The sequence below is a fragment of the Mesocricetus auratus genome, unplaced genomic scaffold (genome assembly GCF_017639785.1).
Source record: "Mesocricetus auratus isolate SY011 unplaced genomic scaffold, BCM_Maur_2.0 Super-Scaffold_100007, whole genome shotgun sequence".
In the NCBI taxonomy this organism is placed as follows: domain Eukaryota; kingdom Metazoa; phylum Chordata; class Mammalia; order Rodentia; family Cricetidae; genus Mesocricetus; species Mesocricetus auratus.
Window position 1 is genome coordinate 5852230 of NW_024429191.1, and position 27412 is coordinate 5879641.

At 40.9% G+C, this 27412-nt stretch overlaps 2 protein-coding genes across 3 annotated transcripts in view; one reads left to right on the forward strand and one right to left on the reverse strand.

Moving 5' to 3' along the window:
- The window catches only part of Rbfox1 (RNA binding fox-1 homolog 1), a 2068553-nt gene that overhangs the window by 1151629 nt on the left and 889512 nt on the right, over nt 1–27412 (reverse strand). Inside the window, exon 5 of one of the 2 annotated variants that reach the window (XM_040747948.1) lies at nt 26992–27147. The exons of the other annotated variant lie outside the window; for it this stretch is intronic. Within the exon in view, the coding sequence (XP_040603882.1) occupies nt 26992–27147 (156 nt within the window). The remainder of the gene's footprint in view (nt 1–26991; nt 27148–27412) is intronic. 2 annotated transcript variants of the gene reach the window in all.
- LOC101822782 (cytochrome b-c1 complex subunit 7-like) lies at nt 15041–22481 on the forward strand. The gene is given in 3 exon segments (XM_040747913.1): nt 15041–15050; nt 21328–21667; nt 21669–22481. Coding segments are annotated over 3 exon segments (405 nt in total). The 3' UTR covers nt 21724–22481.

Here is a 27412-nt window from a genome sequence, read left to right on the forward strand (position 1 = left end):
CCAACTCATTCTGAGTTGCCAACATACACAATGCTTTTTCTAGTCACATAGACAATTAAACTGATCTGAAGCTGATTAGTATTTATATGTATGCTATGACATAATTGAGATAATATATGCTATTGGGAGAAATGCAATACTTAGGAAGGTTAATGAATTTAGGGCTTAAAAAACTTAGTTATACAGAAATGTATGTGGGTCCATTTATATTTTTCCTTATTTTAATCTATCTTGTCCATTAAGAGATCCTGGAAACCACAGCTACTCAGACCTTTACTTCTAAATATCACTCTCCAATAACAAGAATAAAGGAGTCTTGGATCCAAGACCAGCCCTAGGGCTAAATGCAGAAGAGTTCATGACAGTGACTGGTATCTTGTTTGTTATCAATAAATAAAGATGTTATCAAAGAATTATGGGGTTATGTCCAAAGAGCAAGTAACCAACTTGAAGGGGTGGCTCAATTTAGGGAGAGTTCAAGTTGAAAATAAGTGAATGTTAGCCAGTGAAGAGCCCTAGATGGGCGAAATAATTGCCATGCAAATATGAGGACCTGAGTATGAATAAGTGCAGAAAGATAAACTCAGCAGTGTGTGTCTCTGAACTCAGAGTTCCTGCATCAAGATGGGTAGTGGAGACAGGTAAATCCCTGAAAGTACACAGTACCTGGTCTATGCAGTGCTGAAGAACAAAGAAGAGACTCTGTTTCGAAAAACAGTGGAAGGTAAGGATGGACGCCTAAGGTCATCTCTGACATTTACAAATGTACCTGCACACACATGCACACACACACACACACACACACACACACACACACACACACACACAGAGAAAGAGAGAGAGAGAGAGAGAGAGAGAGAGAGAGAGAGAAGTGAATGCAGTAAGTGATTACAGTCCACTAAATAAAATATAAGCTCATGCCTCCATACCTAACATACAAATGATTACCCAATGATACCTAAGTAAAGAAATAAACATCATCTGGAGCATGTTAGTGTGATGGAGCTAGAAAATTGTCATTCAGTAGCCATGATGTCAGCAAAGTATGTATAAAGACAAAAATCACTTTCTTACCCCACAAACTGCTCATTAATCACTTCTGGCTTTGGAGAAGGTTTTAGTGCAACGATTTGGAAAATATCATCAGAGCTAAATAGGAAAATTAAACTTATTAGTTAAGGTACAAACCAACTTATTTCTCTTTATTAAATCGGTTGTTACATTTATTCATTCATTTATTGTGTGCACACACACAGAGAGAGAGAGAGAGAGAGAGAGAGGACATTATATTGTATATGTGTAGTCAATGAACATCTTACAGGAATCAGTAGTCCCTTCCTTCCATCATGTGGTTCTGGAAATTGAACTCAAGTCACCCTGCTTGACAACAAATGCCTTTAACTTCTGAGCCATCTTGATGCCCCCATTGTACATTTCTTGAAGTGCTACACTGGGGTTCACCTGCTGGGGGATCTCTGGTAGAAACAAACTTTAACACAGACACAAAGAACATCTACAAAATAGCTATTTTATATGATTAGAAAATGTCAATATCACAAGACACAAATCAAGACTGCTTCTATTGCAGATCAAAGGACACTGCATGTACTTGCAACTTGCTTAATGAGAATCCAGAATATTCTGCTGTATTATGATTTGTGAGTTCTCAAACATAAGCATCAGTGACTTTACAACTTATATCCCCAGGGGAGTGGTATAGAAAAGTGTTACCCAACACTGCTTCAGTTACCAATCTATCTTACATCCTTAAACAAGAGGTTATTCGGGAAATAGTCTTCTAATTATCCACCATGAAGCTAGTAACACACATGTTTATAGAATTAAAAACCTTCTGATGTTATTTTCACTTTAATGCTAATAAAACTCAAATGTTAAAAGGAAAACCATTTCTGTAGTTTGTTATCAAGGCGTATGAGGAGGATAGAAAGCTAGTCATCAAAAGGGAGAAAATGAGAATTCTGAATGATGGATAAAAATACCTAGAAGAAAGTGACATGGGGAGGTGTTTGAACAGTTCAGAGGGCTCAATGCTTTCATAGATAACCTGGGTTTTGGTTTCTAGCACCTACATGACAATTCAAAACCACATATACTGTTAACACCCTTTTCTGGCCTCCAGTTACTCCTTACACATATTGTAAAAACAAACTCACACAGGCAAACATATATGTACATAAATAATGTCAATAAGTTATTTTAAAATTTTTCTAGAAGACAGGTAACAGGCAGGCAAACAAAGTGTGGATAGGTAGATAAATTTCAGTGCTGAACAAACTTAGCAAGTTAGAAATTATTTTTCCATTTTCTAGCCAAGAAAATTTATATCAACCACCTTGACTAAAATTCACCCCATAATTGCAGTGCCTCCATAACCAACATATAGCTTTCAGTGGCTCAATGTCTGTGCTCCTCCCACTATGTCATTCTTTCTATAAGAGTCTGGTGGTAAAGCTGCTTTATTCTTTGGGTCTTACAACAGAGCATATCACCCTATAAAATTACCTTCTGGAAACAGAGACACCTGAACAACATAAGATATACCTGCGAAAATGAATGTAAACCTAGAGCATGCAGGTATCTATCCATTCAGCTGCTAAGCTATCCACCTATCTACTCATCCATCCATCCACTTATCTATTGTCCATCATCTATTCACTCACTCATCCATCCATCCATCCATTCATTAATCCATCTCTGCATTCTTCTATCTATTTTAAGAAGAGACAACTCTGCCAGACAGATTTATTACTCCCATTCTGATTGCAGTCCTGGAATTTTAGGAAGGAAGCTAATTTTGTCAAAACCATAAAATAAGGTAAATCCCATTTGCGGCTCGTGATAGTGCCTTTGCCAGGTCCTCTCACATGAGAACTATGATCTGAGGAACTAACCTTCCTCTGCAGTGAACTCAACTACAGTGACATTTCCTACAATGTATTTGGCCAAGAGCTGGAAGCTTGGAGCTGATATCCCCTGTCATCCAAGCTAGGACTGCAGTTTCCTGAACTGTTCTATTCCCTTTACTCTGTGTCTCTGTCTCTCAACTCAACAAAGTAGAGTGGACCAGAAGGATGAACTACCCTACTACAGGGAATGTCTTAGCTGCTTTGCCACATCTGTGGGGTTCAAGTGTAATTCAGGATGAAGAACTGGATAGAAGGATGTTTACCTTTGAGTCATCAGACCGAATACATCATGTTCAAGAGCAACAAACCCAATGAACAACACTACAAACCTTCCACGTGGTTGCATGTTTTTAGCTTCATGGAACTGTGTGAAACACCATTCCAAACACATGTGTACACCAATGCATATACATGCTTACACATAGGCATGTACACACAAACCCACATTCATGCTCACACATGTGTGTACAAGCACATACACACAAATTCAGACACATATACAAGCTTTCATATGTGCACTGGGAAAAAACTCAGCCACATGAAGTGTACTGCCATAGCCTGAAAGAACATGGCATTATCACTCCTTGGGAAAGAAAGAGTCCACATAATCCTAAAATTTCATAGAACATCTTTAATGTTGGAGGGAAAAAGAAAATGAAAGAGGAGAGATGCAGAGGGAATAAATGAGAGAAAATTGGAGATGCCTGGAGAACACAAGAAAGTCTTTCAGCTTGGCAAGCTGGATGGCCAGCCTTAGGCAGGTAAGAGCTTGCTATCACTCTGGGAAAACACTTGCAAATTCTGCCAATGTCTTAGGCATACGCCATTGGAAAAGTCCCCATTTTTCTTGGCTGGTGGTAGAGTTGGACTTCTCACATGAGCAGGGACAGACGCTGTGGCAGAAGGTCCAAGAAGGGGTAGACGAAACCTTCCTTTTCCTTCCAATCGCTCCTGTGATTGTTCCCACGCAAAGCACAAATTGTGGGCTGTCCATCTATGGGGACAAATGCAACACTTCCTAGGAAAATAAGCTCATTAGATTGCAACCATATCTCTTTTTTGTTATATTTTCTTTCTATTGTATGATGGGATTACATACTTACATTCAAATATGATACCTATGTAGACCTAGTTTCATTTAATAAAATATCTCTTTCATTTCCTAGGCCAAAAATATCACAGAATCAGACAGACTTCATTAAAAAGTAACAAGAGGGTCTGATTTTACATGGACACAATTATTAGTTCTGTCACTGGGTGTCAGAGAACAGAGCGATTGACTTTTATGTGGAATTCGTTTTTTCCTTTAGCCTTTTAGCTCCAAAGAGGTTTTCTATTTCATCTTTGGAAACTTTAAAAATGAAATTCAGTCTCTGGATGGTTCTGTTTTGTTGTGATTGTTGATTCCTTTTAAAAACACAAATGTAGGAGCTGGAGAGATGGCTCTGAATTTAGTAGAGCACACTGGTTTGCAGGGGACCCCAGTTTGTTCCCAGTACCCAGGTTGAGTGGGAAACAACCTCTTGGAACTACAGCTCTAGGAAATCTGTCACCTTCTTCTGGCATCCATGGCACTTGCATTCAAGCAGTATATATTCACACAGACATACACACACATACACACACACACACACACACACACATACAAGCAATTAAAATAAATCTTAAAATTTTAACAACATTTCTCCCTCAAAACATCCTAGAATGACAAGGGGTGTAAAATCCCAGCCATTTTCAAGGACACAGTGACTTAATCAAATAAATAAAGCCATCAGGTAGCTGCCAGAAACATTTCCAAATCACTCACCAGCTTTCTTGATAATTCCCTCTGCTCAATTGTACACTCCACTGGCCAACTCTTCAATGGAAGTTTAAGGTGCTGAATTAAGTTTTTCTGGGCTCTCCTGTTTGTTTCACTAAGCCACTGCTCAGGCTGAGTGCATCCTGTTAAAATTTATTAAGAATTGAATGCAATGAAGAGAAGCTCTCGGAAACTGCAGGAAGCTGAGTATTTCCCACTTTGAAGAGAATCCAGAAGTGGTTCCAAAGGCAACTGAGCCAGAGGCACTTCAGATGGCTTGATCTTAAAACATTATTCTTTTGGTGGAGCTTCTACTTAAGATGAGATCACCTCTTATTGAGAGAAGAACTGTGGACAGTGTCTTGAGACACCCTAATGACCATATCGACATTAGTGTGTAGGAGGCTTCCAGGGTGACAGACTAGAAAACATATTGCTTTATGTATCACATATTCCAAATTCAAGACAACATTGACTTATTGAATGTCTCTTGCCTGTACCTGCCTTGACCTGCTTGTTGTGGTCCAGAGTAAAGGTTAGTGAAGTACAAGCAATGTGATGCTTGGCTAGTCGCCAAAACCCAATTACTAAAAAGAAGCAGCCATTGGGGAGTTAGTTCAGTTGCTAAGGTGCTTGTCACAAAAGTATGAGGATGTTGAGCTCACAACCAAAACAAGTTAGACACAGTGGTCTGAACCCTAACCCTGGTAATTCTGGTGTGAAGGAGGTAGAGACATGAGAACCCCTGGAGCCAGCCTATGATGTGTTCTGGAATCAGTGAAGAGACCTTGTCTCAAAATCCATGATGGGTGGTGCCAAAGGAACAACACCAAAGACTGACCTCCAGCCTCTACATGCATACATGCATGGACATGTACATCCTAGTGCACACACATATATACCTATATATATTCTGTCTCTCTCTCTCTCTCTGAACCACAACCCATCATCTTCTAAGTAAAGTTATCAGTATTCAAGTATCCACCCATCCATTCTGCCCTCCACCCTAACCTAATGTGATTTCCCCCTTGTAACAGAAAGCCACTGTCATCAAGCATTAGGTCAACATCATTTTACACATCTTGGCACCTGAATGTGAGGGCTGATGCCAGCAGATGACATATGAGCAAGTGGCCTCATATTGGACAAATTTAGCACCTTGACTAAGTTGAGAAGGCCCTAACTGCAGGTTATTCAAGCATTTTTTTCATGGAAATTCCCAGGAGCACTGAAGAAGCAGATATGAGCATGCAAGCAATGGCCAGACTCTGTGATTTTCTTGTTGCCAGTCTCATCACAGAAAATTAGGCAAAAGAAGAAGAGGAGCCCTGGGGGCCACATTAGGATTGGGATAGATCTTCACAGATACGAGATGTCCACTATCCAGCAACATTTTGGTAGCTGTTTTTTTTTTTTTGGTAGAACTTTCTTATGTGCGTGATATAAGAATTATAATAACCTCCGTAGAAGACAGTTTCTGTTCTTTTCATGCCCTAGTTTTTCTCCTTAATTCTTAGTTCTATACGTAACACACAGCAAAGCTTCAGTGCTTGCTGAGGAACTAAATGAGCAAATTCATAGACCAGTGAAAGAGTGGTTGAGTTCTGCTCTTATTTTCCTTCTCTTCTATTAGCACTGCTCTAGCTCACTGCCTTCCAGCTCTAGCACTGCTCTAACTCACCAGCTTTCAGTTCTGCCTGTGCATAAGAAATACCTGGGAACACTCTTATTATCCTTTTTTCAAATGTTTTAGTTGTTCTCTTTTAATTTTTGAGATTAACATACTTATATACCTTTCCCTTTCATTCCTCCAAAAGCTCCCACACATCACCACATTAGCTCTTTCAAATCCATGACCTTCTTAAAAAATTATTGCTATATCCATACATGCACATGAACACATGCACACACACACACACACACACACACACACACACACACACATTCCTAAATACGTAAATACAACCTGCTCAGTTCCTATAATGGTACTTGTGTGTATATGGTTTCAAGGCTCCCAAAGAACACTTAAATATGCTGATGTCTGTGTTTCTATCCTAGAAGTCAGAGTTTTCTTCATCAGGTGGGAAGGAGGTTGGTGTTACAAGGGCTGATGTCTGTGAAGCCTACCATGTGGTTCTGGTTAGTCAACTTGCTGGAATCCCTGTGAAGTTCTTTTCCAGCACTGCCCATATCATGTTCCACTGTAATAGGTTCTTGTCTACATCTTTTTGCCAAATGTGCACTCAAGAGCTATGTCTCCTGCCTGAGACTCTACTTTTTAAATGTGTGTATGCGTGTGTGTGTACAAGTGCAAATGCCCGTGCATGTCTGCATATACATGGAGAGCAGAGAATGAACCGTGGCTATTGTTCCTCAGATGCTATTTACCATTTTTTGAGACAGGGTCTCTTCTTGGCTTCAGATCACCAAATAGCCTAAGATGACAGGCCAGTGAGCTCAGGGAACTCCATCTGCACTTCTGCAGAAGTGGAGTGCCATTTTTAAAATGTGGCTTTTACGTGTTGAACTCAGGTGGTCCTCATGCATGCAAGGCAGGCACTTTCCTGACTAAGTTATCTCTCTAACTCTTGCCTGAGAGTGTTTTCTCTTGTTCTCCTCTTCAACAGTAGGCCCATCCCATATTAACCGGCTAATATGGCTGTCATTTTTGTCTATACTGTGGGTGTGGTTAAAAAAAAAGGTGAATACAGTGGCAAAGCCCGGCCATTTCTGTGTTACCTTATAGGCTCAGACCACCTAAAATGTGGCAGGATTCTATTACAGCAAAAACGTGGGGCTTCAAAGTCCTTAGAGAAACACAGAATTACCCCACCCCACACCCAGGACCGCTAATATTATATTAAATAACTACAGTGCTACCATTCACATTGCTGTCTACATAAAAGACGGCAGCACAGTGGTTCCCTCCTGGTCACAAGTGAGGAATAAATAAATATCTTCTCAACACTCAAGCACCTGCTTGTAAAACCCACCATGGGCAAACAGGCCGTTAACCACAGCTGATGGTAAGATGTCACCTGACTTGAACTGAACATATTTGTTACAGAACTGAAAACCACAGTATGAAAACAGGTCATCACAAACCAGGCTCCCTGAATATGGGTGTCAATTGCGGATCTTGGGAAGTCTATGGGACCTCTGACAATAGAACCAGTATTTATCCCTAGGGCACGAATGGACTTTAGGAGCCCATAATCTATGGAGGGATACTCTGTCAGTCCAGATACACAGGGAAGCGCCTAGGCCCTGCCCCAAATGATGGGATAGACCTTGATGATTCCCTTAATGAGACCTCAACTTATTTGAGAAGTGGATTGAGGGTGGGATGGGGAGATGTTGAGGGGGATGGGAGGACAGGAGGGAGAGGGAACTGTGATTGGTGTGTAAAATAAGATTGTTTTAAATTTAAATAAAATTTAATTTTTAAAAAAGAAAAGAACTCAGGTCTTCAGATAAGGTAAAACTGACATATTACCCTTTCCAATAGAAATGCTTCGGTGAGCATTTCAGATACTGACATGTATAATATAATTTCCTAGAATTTGGTCAAGGAACAGTTTGTCTACCCTTCCCTGGACTGTCACAGCTGTATAATAACACCCTGTAGAATTGAGTTGTGTTGCCTTTCTATGCAACAGAATAGTAAGAGTTTCAGAGTTGTCTAAATGTCAACTATAATAAAAAAAATCAAGGGGTAGGCTGTACACAGATCCATCTATCACTTACATTTCTTCTTTTCCAAATATAGTATGGGCAATCTGTTCCAAAATGTTAAAATGATCTCAATAAATTTGATGAGAACTTTTGGTCCCAGCAGTACAATCATGATGACATTAAATATTTGACCAACTGCAGTCCAAATTTCTTTTGCCAGAAATTTGGCACATCACGCTCTCTCTCAGGCAAGTCTCTAAGGGGAGTTTCCATGTTTTGAGAGTATCAAGAAATACTACACAATTGTGTACAAGTTCCAGAAAGCTTTTTTGCTACGTTTTTGCTCCAGGGCAAAAGTTAAATATCTATCATGTTAAAAATTGAAAACAGGTAGAGATATGTATGGTAGGCATTCACAAGGACATGGAAGTGAACTAAATTGTACGTTGTTTGGGGTTGAGAACCCCCAAACCACATGCAGCACACTGGACCCATGGTTCCCATGCTCTTGTCATCAGAACATTCTCTATCTGACAAGGGAATGATTTCATCTTAGAAGTCCTGGAGAACATAGATCACATTCCATTCATTCAATAATCTTGTATCCCAGTGTTAATTCTAAGCACCATATGAGGCATTACAATTAATGTAAACACCATCAAATGGTTTCAGCTGTATTTTCCCAGTATCCATGAACCTTTAGGTAACTTAGTTGGTGTCGTGTAGTAGGTTCTGAAATGTTGTCTGGCTTGTTGCATATCTCAACCCTTTTGGCTGGAAGGGTTGAAGATGGAAAAATAAGAGATGAATTAAAAGTAGAAACCATCAGTAAAAGGAACAAAATCCACTACTGATGTTTGGCCAGATGGACACATAATCAAATTGCCTCCTAAATATGTGTTTAGTCCTATAGATTAATGCAGCTCTCGGCCTTAGCCAGAGAAGCTTCTTCAGGAGTGGATGATGGTCAAAGAGTTGAGACCAAGTGATCACTGTGGACCTGGCATCAAATGAGACATCTATGCAATCCTCTCCAATGCTCAGGGAATGAGGAAGGGGAAGAAGGAGGAGGGGGGGGAGGAAGAGGGGTAAATGGACTGTGGGAACTAATGGATTGGGATAGTGCAGGATGGGACCACTATCTTCTGGTATGGCATGGCCTTTGCTATCATGAACACACAGCAGGTCTGACTGCCTGCATGGAGTCCAAAGAAAGAAAGGGAAAGGGAGAGGAGGGAGAAAAGTGCAAGGGGAGGAGAGGAAAGGGAAAGAAAGGAGGGCATGAGCATAAGAGAGAGAGTAGTTTGACAGAGATGGAAGACACTACCAGGAGTAGGGAGGTGAGAGTGTCATTAGGGGAGATCATTGTAATCACAGTAAGATGGGATATAATCCTTCCTTGATGTTTATTGTATCCATTGGCAAAGCAAGAGTTAAGAGTTAATAACAGACTATGGATAACAGAAGATTTAGAGGAACCTTTTTTGTTTGTTCATTTTCAGTTGTTTGGTTTTTCATTCTAAAAACGCACTCTTGGCTCTGTAATAGATTGCTGCACATCACCCCATCATGTGGCTGGCAGTCTCTACTTCCATATTGTCACAAAGGCTGTGAACAGCCAACAGACCCTTCTCAGGAACATGCTGAGCATTTGCTCTTCACACCCAATCCCTGAGGGCCAAGCACTGCCCTCTACAGACCCTGGCAGAGTATTGAGATAAGTGGAGAGAAAAGAGACTTCAAGAGGGCCTTCAGAATCCTCACTGGCTTTCCTCTCCAAATAAAAAACAGGGAGATCAGGGATATTTTGAACAAATAGACTATAGATTATTGAACAAATAAAATCAGTAGGTGTGGAACCTTCGGACCACTTATGAAACCTATAAACCATTTATGAGTCCCAGATACCCACTTTATTAACCTTGCAATATTGAAATAATCACCTGCTGGTTAGTTTTTAAATGCCAGTTTGCCACAACTAAAGTCGATGGGAATGAGAGTTTCAGATTAGGAACTACCTAGATCATATTTTTCTGTGAGAATATGTGTGGAGGACTGTCTTGTTTGTTAATTTACTAGATTCATTGTAGGCAGCACCATCCCTAGGTTTGGTCCTGGGGTGGGGGGGAGGAAAGGACAAGTAGCATTGATGTTTGTGTCTCTGCTCCTGTCTGTAGATACAGTGTGGCTCAATGCTTGAGTTCCTGCCCTGACTTCTCTGAAGTGAATCACCATAATGTGCAATTATGAGCTAAAATCAATCCTTTCTTCCCCTATGTCAGGGTGTTTAAACCCAACAATAGTATGAAACTAGAATAGTTCTTTAACATCCTGGATGTTAAGTGACATGAATTGTAGGATGAACTCTTATGTCAGGAACTTTATAGAAAACCAGCCAGTGCACTTTGCACTGAGTTTGGCATACACCAATTGCTCAATAAATGCAATCTATTTGAATTATTAACAGTGGGGGAGAATGAGACTTCTTCACTTGATCTCAACCTATGAGATTGATTAGTGAATTATTAATCCAAACAAATTTAGGTCTCCTCCATCGAAATCATATCAAGACAGGCAATTTCTAATCTTTTTCTAAGATAAGACAAGGCCTGTCAACATCTCTCCACCTCCTCACATCCACCCAAGTAAGATGAAATGGGAAATGTTAGTGCTTAACATTTTAAAGGACACACAATTGATTTTGAAGTGCTCACATTTATAGGAAAATTACAAGATGCTTGGCGCTGTCAAAGGCCTGTGCACAGGCTGGCATTCCTTATACTCACACAGTCTTAAGAAGCAGGTCCTGAGGCTTCTTATTATGTGTCTAAAGAAGCTGGGGTTCATAGACGATAAATGGGGTCACCCAGGCTACCTAGCTAGGGCTAAAACTGGGCTACCCTAGGGCCTTTGCCTCATCCTTTCACTCTTCAAAATGGCCTGAGTAATCTCCAAAGAGGAATCCTCAGATTTATATCAAATCACTAATGTGATCTGAAAAGGTCTTTGGGCTTCATTGATTTGAGCTCAGAAGTGTGTGCAGCGTCCAGACAGGACAGAGTCGACAAGCAGCAACAGACAGAGAGTGACAGTTAACGGTGATTGTCAACCAGGCAGGGTCTAGACTGAGTGAAGAAACCAGCCTATGGGCACCCGTGAGAGATGAACTGAAATGAGAAGAGCACCCTTGTGAGCATCTGCAGTGTTTTCCACGAGCTGACGTCCCAGACTGAACCAAAGGGAGGAAGTGAAGCTGCAGAGGACCCTAGTTGAGTTCCTGGTACTCAGAATTAGTGGGTGGGTTCTTAGTCTCCTCTAATGCTAACTCCAAAAGACCTGACCAAGGCCTCTGTACTCATGTATGTACTCCTACAAAGAGTTACATGGCACATACAAAATTATAATGAAATAAATTGTCAAAGGAGAAAGTGAGCTAAACAGGGGCGTCATCACTCTCTGTTCCCAGGTTGAGGAGGCAATGTGACCAGCTGCCGCAAGCTCCTGTCAGCCTGCCTTCTCTACAACGACTGACTGTACCCTCCAATTGCGTGCCCAAACAACCTCCCTTTTTTCCTTCAGTTGCATTTTTGTTAGGCTTTCAGGTCACAGCAAACAGAAAAGTAGTCCATATAGAGTGCTCTGTGCAGGCCCCCAGCCCAGGTGCAATGCTGACATTAAAGAACTCTTCGTTTTAGGAAGTGTCCAGGTCTGTGGTAGTTCCAGCCCCTTCACCCTGAGCTGGGTGGGTATGGGCAGAAGAAGACAGCAAGCGGGCACAAGTGTGGTAGGATTCCTACTCAGGACTCTGAGCTGAGAGGACCACAGCTTCTCAACCACCCACCTCCCCTCCTTCCCTGATCCTCACCATCCCGGTGCGCCATTTTTCATCTCTGTTTATTTGCTCAGGGACCCAGACTCTGGCAAGAAAGCTCATTTTCTCCCAGTGTGTCGAGCAATAGCGCGAGAGGCATGCAGCTAGTCACCCCTGGTTGGCAGCTGAGTGCCTCTGGAAGTTAAGGAAATAAAATCCTCCTGCAAGACATGAGGGAATGGAGTGGGGTGTGTAGTGCTGCCACTAGCCACAGAATACTGCTCCAAGGAGAGGTCCCTTGTGTGAAAGGGCAGAATCACAGTTTAGTCTTGGCTGCGGGCACTGAGAAAGAAGACTTATTACTGGACTGGGAGAGAAGCACTTGCTCATGGTTTTAGTTTCCTCTCACATACTTCAGTGTTTTTTAAGGATACTTTTATATACACAGAAAACTGCTAACAGAGAACAAATTTGCACACCCCTTATACTTGGTTACCACGTACATTGTGTGTGTGTGTGTGTGTGTGTGTGTGTGTGTGTATGATGTGTGATGTGTCAGGGCACAGCATGTGTGGAAATAATAAGACAACCTCAGATGTTGGTTCTTTATATTTTACATTTTTTGAGACAGGGTCTTGCTATTTTTGCCACAGCACACATGGTGACCCACGTACGGCTGGGGGTTCTTCTGTCACATTGAATTGCAGGAATAGTGGGATTACAGACACTGACTCTCCTGCCCAGCATCACCTGGGTTCTGGGGATCTAAACTGTAATGCTCATCTTTGCCCAGTAAGCACTTTATCCACCAGGTCATCTTCTCAGCCCTTCATTCCCTTAGTATTAACAAACATTCTGTGTTTTCAGGATACATTCATCAGTTTAATAAAGATATATTGTCTTACTGTGGTTAATTGAGTCTTCACTCAAAATGATGCCCTTGGTACTCACCTTGCATTCTTGACTGATACAGGATTTCATTTGAGGTACCACAGTAATAGCATCTTTAGTTGCCACTGTTCCTTAAGCTGATACTAGGTATATATAACAACTTCCTTCATTTTCCCTATTTTTGAAGACCTTAGAGGCTCCAAAGACACCGCTCAGGTGTTTCCCACAATGCCCCTTGATTTGGGATTATTCGGTCCCTTTTTCTTGAGTATAAGGAGGTAAAAGGCATGAGAGGAAGACCACAGGGTAAAATGACATTTCCCCATCTCATCGAAGATGTGTGTTTTTCACTTAATTTATGTCTGATGGTGTGGTGCCCAGTTTCTTTCTAAAGATATGTTTGTAAGGATCTTCCTCCATGAGACTGCTTTCTTTTTCCCCCTTTGGATGTCCTACTGTACTCTGCAGGGTACCTAGGCATCCATATATGAACAACACATTGTCAAGAGGATGGCTCCCCCAGAACACTCATTTCATTTGTTCATGCAGTTAATGGATGCTTTCTACACATCAAGCACTTTGTTGAACACTACATGTACACTACCAGGTTACAGAGACACCGTTTCAGACACCGGGCCAGAGGAAGGTGGATGTTTTGGATACAGGGACAGCCTTTGCAAAGGACAAAGAGGAAGGAAAGACACATCGGGATCCCAGGGTACTGAAGGAAGATGTACATATTGGGAATACAGGACAAGGAGCCGAAGGGTGCAGGCTCAGCTGCAAGATCTGGAAAGAGTGGAAAGAGGCTTGTGAAATCATATGGAGGGAGAATTTGGTCCTGATCTTTTAAGGGCAATGACCCTGGCATCATAGGCTGTTTACCTGATCAACCTTTCAGTCTGGAGCATTGTTTGTATACTGTGGGAAAAGACTTGAGCAGACTCAGATTAGAAGAGGGACAATGGGGCATGACTAGAGAAGAAATGCAGAGGAAAAGGGTGAGGGATAAGACTGGTCTCCCCAAGGATGGTGATGGAGGAGACTGGCAGAGCCCAAATGCCTCTTAGATGAGTTTTGGTTGATGTTTGAATGTTCATAAGGAACCAACTGTGAGAAAAATATCTGCTTCAGAAGTGTGGACAAAAACTCACATGTTGGAGCTTGCCCAGGAATGGAAGGACTATCAAAAGGAGATCCTTATGGGAAGTGGTCAGACCAAGAAGTCATGCTGGTCTCCAGAGAGAGTTAACTTTGAAGATATGCTGCTAAGATGTGGCTGGAGGAAGAACTCAGGAGGCCCCACCCCTAACTGGGGAGATTAGGGAGGAAAAATTATTCTTCCTTGGGGGTGTGGCCACTGATAGGCTGTCAATACTACAGTGGATAGTCCAACATCAATGCACATATGGGTATGGGGTACTATAAATGGACTTAGTGTTCTTGAGAGAGGCATACAGAGAGAGAGAGAGAGAGAGAGAGAGAGAGAGAGAGAGAGAGAGAGAGAGAATGACAAGATGACATGAAACATTAAGTTGGCAGGGTTATATGTTTAGGGAATGCAGGAAGAGTTGAAAGGAGGATATGAAGGGTAGATGGGATCATATTTCATTGTGTACATGTATTAATTGCTAAACAAATGAATTTTTTAAAGGAATGTCCTATTACCAATGAAAACCATCTGCCATAGTGAGACCCTTCCACAGACAGCCTCTTCCCTCTCAGATTCCTCATCAGGCTGTAATGCAGCTAACAAAGCCCTCACTAAAGGCCAAACAAGTGTAATCACTTGTACTTTATAGTCTGCAAAATCCTGAGTTAAATTAACTTCTTTCCCTTGAGTGTTGGGCCTCAGCTATTTTGTCTGCAGAATATGGACTCCTCTAGATTGAAAGTGAGAAGGAACCTGGGCAAACATCTCTTCAGGGGCAAAAGATGGATGAAGGTAGGTCAAGAGTGTACTGGTAACAGGACTATAGAGGTACTGTCTTCCCAGTGTGTCAGGATATTCACTGCTGCCCATGAAGCTTGCCACTTGATACTATTTAAATTGTTATAGCAATGGCTTTGACACCCAACCTCCCAAGTGACAATACAGAGAGAAGAAAAGCACAGGATACAAGCAGCCATAAGTGTCATCCCTTTCAGCTCTAAAGGACTGTGGAGTCATCTTGGAACCCACTCTTGCCATGACTGCTGAAATACTCACATCCCCTCGTTCTTCAGGGCCAGAAAATTTCCTAAGGTCACCCTGATATGTTAAGCTTCTCCCCAGATCCAAACCCCAATTCAATACCGGGTCCTTCAAAATCATCTTTATCAATTCACAGCTTATTACTGGGATGAATTAAGACCAAGGGTTATTTGTCCTCAAGATACAAAGGGAGTACAAAAAATGTGTATCAAGAAAGGCAAGGAAAGGTTTCCTCCAAAAATAAGCTGCTTGGGAGAAAAACCTATCATTTCTATTGTTCCAAACTAGGGTTGGGGTATTTTGGAGAATCGGGAAAAAATTGAAACACAGCTCTCAGACTTAGATAGGCCAATTGTGGCTTTGTCACCTTAGAAGCATTCACAGCTCACTTATGCAAAGCAGTGGACCACCACACACTCTCTCATTCACTAGGTTTTCTGCCTAAGCTCCGGCCTATTGGAATAATTGTTTCTCATCCCCCAAAGCAAATGAACCAGTCTCCTGCATTAAATCATCCCCTTACCTCTTTAGCTCATGATTGGCTTTCCCTGTGATGCATGTTGTGTTTGCAAGCATGAAGGAAATGATATGAAAACAAATTGTTTTGTACTGTACCGTGATTGTCTGGAAATACTAAATAGACGGATGAGGCAGCAAGCAACGTGCCATTCTGAGGTGGTACTGGAAACTTTCTGCCACTCTAGAGATGACAAATGCACCCCCAGTCCAGGTTCCGAACAAAACAGGATATCCTTAGTGCAAGCATGAATCATCTCCTAAAAGTGACGAACGAATAGCTTCACATAGTAGCCCAAAGCAAGGGTGGGATAAAGAGGTTGCTATTTATCTTGCTGGCGAGCACCTTCTCCACTCACGGCTGGCAGCCTGCTTTGTTGTTTCCAGGCTATGACACTAAAGTCTTTGGAAATTTTTCCAATTTTAGTTTCATCATGATTAGCATTCATATTAATGCACTCACAGCCATTTGGCATAACCTCTGGTCTGGATGGTGACTATTTTTCATACATTCTTTTGATCATTGCTTAGATACTTGTCTCAATGAATCTATCTACACATCCTCTAGTTTGTGCCTAGCCTCTTGCTAGCACCAGAGATCCAGTACTGAAGGAGTAAGGATTCCATCTAAAAGGTACTCATGACAGTACATTGGTGGTATATACTCATGACCTCAGTTGCCTTCCAAATAGATCTCATGTCCTAATGAGAAGAAACAAATTAGAATTAAGAAGTTAGACAAGAGAAGAGCTGAAGATCTTGGCTTTAGGATACCTGGGTTCTACTTTTTAAAATGGGGTTTCATGCATATATATAATGTACTTTGTGTATAGTCCCAACATTCACTAGCTTCCTCTTCGTCCCTTCCCCTGCAAATTACAGAGTTTCATTTTTTTCTGCCTAAAAAACATCCCCCCACAGCACATTTTGTTATACATTCTTAGCTGCCTGGCACCTAGGTTGTTTATATAACTTATCCATTAAGAACACTGCTGCAGTCATTGCATACAATGATTGGGGAAAATATCACATACCATCAAGCCCACCTCATCTGACTGCAATACCTCTACTTCATTAAACACCTCTCCTTTTCTGACAGTCAGAAAAATATAGGGGAAAGGAGATATTTGAGAGTTGATAGAGCAATGAACTCTAAGGCTGCCCTTGCTTCATATTAACTCTATTAATTGGAGAAGTTATAGAATGTCCATCATAATTGCTTTCTAGGTATGATGTAAAATAGACAAAGTCAAGTTTGTAACACAAGCAACATTTTGTGCATTTTGATAGCAGTTAAAATACTTATCTTCCCTCTCATTGATAGCCTGTATCATATCATGGAACACTGCAGCAGGTGGAGGCAGAGTACCATGTAACACTGTGTTCAGGGTGTGGCATGGCCTTTGGATTATGAGGGGACATGAGACCCCATCTGTCCCTGAGGAGCTATTGGCAGTTAATATTTTCTAAGGGAACAGGAAGCAATTTCTTGAGTGATGTAAACACTGGCAAGTTGCTGATGCTGCAGTACAAAATCTCCCATCTGTGTTCATACAAACAACCCTATTTAAATGGGGTTAATCACAGGCATACACAGATATACATACACAAACACATACACATACACACACACAGAGGGGCACAACACACACACACACACACAGAGACACAACATATACACATACTCATACACACACACACACACACACACACACACACATACACATACACAGAAAGTATGAAGTATGAAGACCAGTTAGGAAGAAAGAGGTTATCGGTAGTATGAGAATAATAAGAGATGGTAATGGGGGTGAATATGACCACAGCACCTTGTATACATGTATGAAATTTTCAAAAAGAGAATATAATTCATGTATATGAACATGCCCACAATGACATGGTTATATATAAAATACAACATACAAACTTTTCTTTCTCCTGTAAAGATGATATGTCTATGTACAGTTACTTGTCTCATACATGGAGGGTGGGTACTCTGTTACATCATTCTATCATGTCATGAAATTCCTGCTTCACAGATATGTGACAAATGCTATGGCTAAGAGACAAGGGGAGAAAATGTCAGGTAAAAAGACATGCAGAAACCCTGCTGTGGCTGCTGTATGTTAGCTAAGGGCACACTATGTGTTGTCTCCTTTTCCATCTGGTTGTTGGCACCAGATGGAAATGGAGGCAGAACAAAAAATATTGTCAGAGGACACAAGTGGCCAAGTTCCTCAAGCCTTGGTTCCAAACCTCATGCTGCAGCTTGCTAGCTACCCATCTTTTCTCGTGAGTTGTTTTTAAGCTCCCAAAGTTTTTCTGAATTCACTTCTAAAATGAATTAATGCAACCCACCACCTAGGGTTGTTAATGCAAATTAAACATGGCAATATAGGAACAATGTAGGGTTCCCATTAAATACAGAAGACAAGAGCTAGGAAGATGCCTCAATGGGCAATGCTCTTGACATGCAGGCATGAGGCTCTGACCACCAGCACCTACATAATGAGCTGGGAATCATCATGGCATGTGCCTTCAATTCTAGTGCTGGTGTGTAGAGAGTAGAGTCCTAAGGGGTTTCTGGCTAGCCAGTTACCCAAATGAGTGAGTTCCAGATACACTGAAAGATCTTGACTCAAAAGAGTAAGGTGGAGAACGTGAGAGGAAGACATTGTACATTGACCTCTAACCTCTGCACATGTGCAGACTTACATATGCATCAGCACACATGTACACCCTTATTCATATACTATATGTGAAAACAAACATACACAGAGTAGGGGCTTAGTGATTAGTAACAGAGAAGAGTTTTAGAAAGAAGTGATAAATAAGAACCAAGTAGAATACAGATAGTTGGAGATCATTTTCCAACAAAAGGATCATCTTAATTAAATGAACATTTCTTACAAATACTTAAATCAAAGCAAGTATTGACAGACAAGGCAAGGACTGCATGCATCTCTACAGCATCATATATAAACTCCATACTTAAATATCACCTATATACCACAAGTAAGTTACATCCAATATCAACTGACTAACTCTTTACAAATATGTGACTTTTTAAAATTTTGAGGACTTTGGAAAGGATGCTTGAGACTAAGGTAATTAATAGTGAAAGTTTGGTTTTTATTCCTTCTTTTTGTGTCAGACACATAAAAATTCAGCATGGATTCTCAAAGACTCTACCTCACTGCTTCCTGGAGCACTCTTCTCCATTGAAGACAAGAATTCTAGCTAGAAAATTCCATGTCTTCTGCATATCCCCAGACTCTTGAAGTCTGTAAGTTATGAATCCTGTGGTTCATAATACTAGAAAGAGCAGGAATGGGAGATTGCAAGGGTGACTCAGTGGTTGAGCTGGCTCTGTAGTGAAGGGCACTACATGCTTTTGCTAAAGCCCAAAGTTCCAGTAAGGTTTGATCAAGCAAGACTCCCATAAGCAGTGGTCCAACTGATCCAGCATCCAGACAGCCTTACAGACTACAAATATTTGGCCAGGTTTCTGTTTTCAAATGATCCCATGATATTTTAATGCCCCCTTACAGCAGGAAGTAGTTTGGAGAGAATGACGCCCAAAATCCCAAATATTGTTTATAAATGTTTGTTTTCATTTATACAGGGTTGGTAATAAATGGTTAATGATCATAGTCAATTTATTTTTTTAAAAAGGGGGGATATGAGATAGAAATGAATACTTCACATCGATATGGATTTTGGTGTATTGATACAAATTTTAGGTCAAATTTGTGATATGTATATTTCTCCTCTTGTTTAGGTTTTGTGCTTATATAGTTCATTTAAAAATGCAATTTATAATTAAGTACAGATTCTAGATAGTTACCTATAATAGTCAAAACTTATAGCTATGTTAGTTAGTTATGTTAGTATAGTTATAGTATAATTAGTTTTCTAGATATACAGAGATGTATTTGAGATGGATAGATATTCTTCAAACCTTCCAAAGAACTACAAAATATGGTATTCAAAATGATTTAGGGTTTTTCTTAACAGTGAGACACAATTGCTCCTGGCAACACCAATTATGTCAGAAAGGAAGATGGGCATCAAAGAAACTCAATATGGAGTTTGCCTTCAACATGGCAAGATTAGCCATTTGGCCAAGAAACTGCTCTTGCCTGGACTGTTTGATAAACTGGCCATGCAGGACCCACAGGAAAGTGACTGCTGAACTTGATGAGAAAGTTCTAAAGGGTTCCTGCTTCATGGAAGAGTCTGCCAGACACTCTGCAGGACACAGAGAAAAATGACTGACAAACTGCCAATGCAGGCAGACAGTTTAAAATTTCCTGCTTTGCTGAGAAGTCTGCCAGACACAATATGGCCTATGTTTTGAAGATGCCCCAACATTACAAAAGAACTTCGGATGACTGTCCAGGTAGCAAGATGTCTCTGTCCATTTTAGTGTTTATATATTATCCTTCTGTGGTTTTTGATGGAGTTGAAGACATGATTCTGCTTATAGTTTTCCTTATTTATGATAAAATATAAGCTATATATGACTATAGACTCACAAAGATAGGATAGATGATAATATATTTTGTATAAATCATGCTAAATGTAATGAATTAAATATTGTAACTATAGTTCGTACTTGATAACTGTTTTGTTATATGTAATTTTACTATGTTAAAGTTAAAACCCTTAATTTTATTTAGACAGAAAAGAGGAGATGATGGGGATTGTTCTTTTGTGTAAATGTTTATCTTATTGGTTGGTGGATAAAACATTGATTGTCCAGGCAGGATGATAGGTAGGAGTAGGAGACAAGGAGGATTCTGGGAAGTATAGGCAGAGAGGAGTCGTCATGTGACCCCAGAAGTGCTGTAACTGGGAAGAATCAGTATATAAGCAGGGACAAACAAGAAATTGCTCTCTTTTCTTCTCTACGGAGATACTGAACAGTCAAGATGTAGGACACCAGAGGAGTAACAAGTCCCGGGAAGACCACATGGAAATACTTAGGTTTATAAAAATGGGTTTATAATTAAGACAGAGCTAACCAATAAGAAGCCTAAGTTACCAAACAACAGATTTAATTAATATAGCATCTGCGTGTTCATTTAGGGCAGAGAAGGGTGGTGGAACCCTAGTCGAGCCATGGAAACCTCACATTACACTTCCAGGGGCGTATTCAAGTCCTGCCCATAGCATGGGTGCCCTTCTTTCGCAGGAACCCTTTTCTCAGGTTATTTTCTTGAGATGAAGGTGTGCCCTCCACAGCAGCTTTGCTGCAGTCTCTGCAGCCTAGACTTGCAGATTTAGGAACTGGCATCAACTGAGCAAGCCATGCCGAGCATCTATCAACCAATATATTCCAAGAAAAGAGGCTATCTCTAAGGGTTTCTTTTAAAGGATTTTGAGATGGGTAAGCCTTTAATTCATGCTCATTATTTTAATTCTACAGGATCATTTTACCAGCTTCATCATTTGCACTCATTTAAAGTTTTCAAAGAACATTATTTCACCAGAAATTTTTATCTGTAAGGACTTTTTCAATCCACTGTCAGAAAATGGTTTTCTTCTAGTGTGTCCTCTAGGACTTACCCAGGAGGCAGTGCATCACTCTCAGGTCAAGATGCTGCAGCATCAAGCAAGTGGCTGGATGGTTTTCAAAAATGGTATTATAACGCTGCAGGATACAACAAGCTGGATTTAATAAAAGATGATACAATGTATGAGACTGAAGATGTGAAGGAAGCCATAAGAAGGCTTCCTGAGAATCTTTATAATGAGAGAATGTTTCGAATTAAGAGAGCCCTGGACCTGACCATGAGGCATCAGATCTTGCCTAAAGAGCAGTGGACAAAACATGAGTAGGACAAATTGTCTCAAAGAGGTTACTCAGGAAAGGAAAGAGAAAGAAGAATGGGCAAAGAAGTAATCTTGTAGTTGGGATCTGTGGGTGTGTGTTGTCTCAGCATATTTTAAGAAGTTGTATCAACCTGAATCACAGCCTAAGAGCTATTAGCTCTGCAGATGCTTCGCTTTAAATAAATGTCTATTGTAATCATTAAAAAAAGAAAATGTTTTTCTTTTTATCAAAAGTTTTATAAGTGTTTTGTTCAAATCCAACCCTCATTCCCACTCTTCCCATTCCCTCTCTAGTCCCCTATATCATTTTCAACTTCACATGCCCAATCTATGTATCTATCATCTATCTATCTCTATCTTTCCTCACACACATGCACATACACATGCACTCAGTATTACTTGTATGCCTATGTGTGTAAAGCATCTGATGGGATCACTGGTAACCTTTCAGGGGCCATACCCCTGAGGAAAATTTACTCTTCATTCTCCAAGCAACCATCAATTATCAATTGTTCCTCAACTAAGGGTGAATCTTCATGTACCCCAAATCTATGCTTGGAATTTACCTGTCTGGATCTTATGTGTATCTTATGAATGCAGTCACAGCCAACAGAAATTCATGTGTGAAAGCCATATCATGTGCAGTAAATAATAGTTCATCGCACACATCCACTATCTCTGAATCTTATAATCTCTCTGTACCATCTTCTGCAATGATCTCTGAGCCTTGAGGGGAGAGTAGTAAAGTTGTGTGTTGAGCATTTCACAGTCTCGTATTTACTACATATCGACCAGTTGTGGTTGTGGGTCTCTGTATTAATTGCTATCTTCTGAGAAAGGAAGCTTCTCTGATGAGGGTTGGGAGATATACTTATCTGTGGGTATGAAAATAAGAACTTAGAGGGCAGTTTAGTCTGTTTCCCTTTAGTGGAATAATAGTATTAAGTTCCACTCTAGGGCCCATGGCCCAGCCAATCACAGGATTTTGGTAGCTAGCATAATCAGGCCTGAGCTCTGTCTTGTAGACTGGGCTTTAAAGTCAAACAGGAAGTGATTGCCTACTCCCATAGCGTTCATGCCACTAGTTTACCAGATGTCGTATCTTGCCAGTCAACTCGTTTTTGTAGCTTGCAGAATTCACATCTGAGTCAGATTCTTGAGTAGTTGCATCCTTGCTCAATGACTCAAAATATGTGGTGTAACCAGCAATATGGTCTTACCATCAAATTCTGGAGGGTAACCAAGAGCAATGGAAACAGCACATAATGTTTGCTGGAGTCTATAGGACCATACTAGGCAATAGTTAAAAAAAAACAGGTAATCCACAGACACTGTTCCCTCTACTCCAGTATAGTGCAGCTCCATTTTAACTCTTTTCATTTATATTTATGTACACATATATATTTTAGGACACTTCTACAGTAGTGGTTTCTATATGACTTCTTCAATGATCTGTATTGTTAGCTAAATCTCATTATACTCCCTGCTCTACCCTTTTAATCCTTACCATGTCATTGTTTTGCTTTATCTCTTCATATCATCTGTGTTCCATACTCCTTTTCTGAAAATCCCCCTTTTATAATTTTCTAATTTATGTGTGTATTCCAGTTCAAGCACACACATCCACTGTTCCAAATTCAGCTCCACATATGAGACAGAACTTGCAGCATTTGACTTTATGCATCTGTTACTCTGGATGCATAACTTGCCTGGTAAACATGGTTTTGTGTGACTCTAATCTGACAAAACTTTTAAGAGGAAAACTGCATCAGCATTCTTATCAGTCAAGTAATATCCACATTCAAGTCTTTGGCAAGGAAAGGATAACAAAAGTTTTATCTGCTTTGATTTCTGAAGGATATATTTTTGCTTTATTCTGGCTTGTTAAGCCTGTCTAAAATTCAAATCAAAGTAAGGATGTGCTTGGTTCAGCCTCAGAAAGACAGAGGTTGCTTAAGATACAAATTTGAGAGAGAGAGTTCACCAACCCACAGCTATTCATGAAAACCACTGCTACTATATCCTATGAAGAAGTCTCTACCAGGATCCTTATGAAATCAGAAATCAAATCTGAACACAAGAGGTTCTTTTCAAGTGTTTTATTTACAGCTACAAGAAAATTCATGTCTTCCTATTTTGTGTGATGACTTTACAGAGAAAGCATCAATGACAGACCAAGGAGACAATTCTACTGAGGTATGCCTCCATGAACAAATAACTTTATTAAGGTTATTTACTATACCTCTACTTGACAAAAGAGCTCTGCCCATCATATAAAACACTGCCTGTACAACTCGGTTCTAAGTCCTCCCCACCAAGAAATAGCTGGTGTTGATATATCATCCGGTCAGGAAGGAGTTAAACACTGGGCCAAGTCTGCACAGCATTTGAAGGATGATGTGAGAATCTGAGCCCAGGAAATGAAATGAGACCCTCACTCCCCCACCCTGTGCATGGCCTATATTTCAATACACGGCCACCTTATCTTTGACAGTGCTCGAGAAAAGAGCAAATACTTTCAACCACAGGGACCTTTATCTTAAAGATGTTTTCTCTCTCTCTCTCTCTCTCTCTCTCTCTCTCTCTCTCTCTCTCTCTCTCTCTCTCTCTCTCTCTTCCCTTCCTCCCTCCCTTTCTCCCTCTCTCTCTTTCTGTCTCCTTCCCTTGCTCCCAAATTAAAATGACTTAAATTGTTCTGCCGATAGCAGCGCTATGGTTCATCTCTACCTGCTCCTCTGGCGTGGCCATATCTCACGCAAAGGCACATTCTACCTGCTTCCTTGCTTCCTCGCATTCTTGAAGTGGGCTAAGTTGGAAGGCAATCTTGCCCTCTGTCTAGCTTCTACACGCTTTGCATAAGCAAATGAGCCACTGGAGGTCACTGAGGAACTAAGCAGTGCCAATTATTTCAACAGTCACTCATTCCTTCAATAAACAACTGCTGTTTAGTTAGAGGAATGGCCAAGTCATCACTGGTAGAGTCTGTCAACTTTGATGATTCTGAACACTGACATTGTGTACTGTGAATATATCTTAGGTTATTACTTGTGTCAATTTGTGTATGCATATAAGGTTCTAATATTTATTCCTATACAGGGACATTTTGTGTCTCCTTGCTTTTAAGATTTATTACAGTCACCTTCACATAACTTAGTCATGGCATCCAGTATCCAGCTAGCAACTATACACATGCAAGAAACTTTTTAAAAAATACCTTTTTAAAGAAAATCTTTTTGTTTTTTGTTTTATGTATGTTGGGAAATTGCTTATGCAGTAGTGCATGTCTAGAGGTCAGACAACAACCTCTCTTGTCAGTCTTTGCCTTCATCTTTGTTTGAGACAGTATCTTTTACTACTGACCGTTGCATACTGCAGGCTAGCTGGCTTGAGGACTTTCAAGGGTTCCTCTGTGTCCATCTCCCATCTCATCACAGGAACTCTGGGATTACAGATGTTGGACCTGTGTTCAGCTTTTGCATAGGTTCTGGGGATCCAAACCCCAGTCATCAGGCTGGTACGGCATGCACTTTACCCACTAAACCATCTCCTTGGTCTCACAAGATTTTCTTTCTAGAAACCCCTAGACCAAGTGGAGATCCATCTAACTTACATCACCAGGTCACAGCAAGGAGAATGATTTATTCAGTTAGTGATTAACTCCCTAAGCCAATCGTTTAGGGTCAGATTCTTAGGGTACACTGCCACCTGAATGAGGAGAAAGGAACAAGCTTGTTCTCCCCAGCTGCTGTATCATCAGAATTAATCAGTGTTCACACTAAGGCACACACTAAGCCCTCAACAGCCATTCTAGATAACAATGATAAGGTAAACAGTGACATGTAAGAACCAGAATTGTCTTTGGCCATCAGAACAACTCTTGAGTCTATGACCCCAGTACAGTTCTCAACATAGAACTACACTATTCAAGGAACTAGCGGCCCAGATACTTCCACATCCAAGTGTTTCAACTGCTCAGCTCAGCAACTTCCCCAAAGAGCCCTCGTCTCCTTGAAAGAAAGCATTAAATGGCAGCTCTCACCTGTAAAGCCAGAGGGAACCATCCTTCTACCTAGAAAGGTTCCCTAATTGACTGTGCTGGAATATATAACAACAGGAAGACTGGCAGGAGAAAAGGCACCCAAGTTTATTGTGACAATGAGCTATGAAGGAGACAGCACCCAGGAGGATGTGAAAGCTTGCCCATCCTCTTTTCTAGTAAGAGAAAGGCAATTTAGAGAAATAGTAAGGCAGCTTGAGAAAGCTGGGAGGGCACTGGCTGTGATGACAACTACAGACAGACCTACTTCCTGTAACTTAATCTTGCAAGTGTGACTAACCTGTGGCCAAGAACAGCTATGAATGTTTCCCTACACAAAATTATATACTTACTCATTATATGCTTTTTGAGGGGGGTGTTGCTAACTCAATTGTGTGACTGTTGAGCATGACTTTTATAGATGATGTCGTGTCACATGGTCCAAAGGTTGGACACAAGTGTGGAACCAACATTTGGGTAGGTAGGCTGACTAAGGAAAGAGAACCTTTCTTGTTCTCTACAGGAGAAGGAAGGATGGAGGGCTTAAGAAGAGCCCAGTTCAGATAGATCCTGGTTTTTCTACTGCCAAACATGCTCTCAGAATGTCAAGGTGCCACATCTGGAATGTCAATGTCTGAAACCCACATACCGTCATTCTAACCACCATGCCCCCTGCCCTGTTCACTAGTTCCAGACTAGTATACAGTGGTCTATAGCCAATTCCAAACAAGCTTCCTTGGGAACACCAACCTCATAACAAACTTTTATGCCAAAAAATATCTTTCTGCAGGTACATATGTATGTGTTTATGTGTCTGTGTGTGGTGGTGAGGAGTCCCCATGTTCATATCACCAGTCTCAGGAACATGAGTGAAAAGAAGTGAGAAATAACAGATAATTAGATATAAGTGAAAGGTAGTAGGAGTTTGATGTTCAAGGGGGATACTGAGGAAGGTTATCTCTTGGGGATAAGAAGTTTATTAGAACAACCATTAATGTCACAGATTCACAGACAGATGTAACATGGTGGGTGCTCTAAGGAGGAATCAATACCACAGAGTGAGAGTCTCTTCTTAAATCATATTTTCATATGATTTATAGACAGAGACCACAGTACATAATTGACAGGTGGTTCATGATGCTAGCTCAGTCAGGCTGTCTCTGATTCTTGGGCCTGTATGCAGAAGCAATAATGAAGGTGGGGAGGGCTAGCCCACAGCAAAGACAAGCTAATGAAGGAGATTTACAAAATGCTACAGTCCTGACTAACCACATGGAGAGAGTTCAATGGGAAAGGGCTTACCTTGCAAGTATGAAGACCTGAGTTCAACACCAGCCCACATGCAAGAGTCAAGTGTGATGGCGCATGCTTGTAATTCCAGGGTTGGGATGTGGAAACAAGTGCTTCCCTGGGGCTCACAGAGCCTTCAGAATGGCACCCAGAGTTACTCCTCTCTTCCTGCAAGACACACATACTTGTGAACACACAACAAAGGATCTGTCATGGCAACCACAATGGGTCCAGCAGTGTCTCCCCTGATGAAATAAAAATGTGGTTGGCTGACATTTGTGAGAAAAACTGACTTTGTCTCTTGAGGGACTGTGATTCTTATTCATAGTGACAAAGCCAAGGTTCAGAGTCACCCTCACTCCAAAGGAATCTTACGCCGGGAAAATCGAGAATCAATGGCTTGAAATGCCCAGTAACAGCGTCCAGTCCTGTC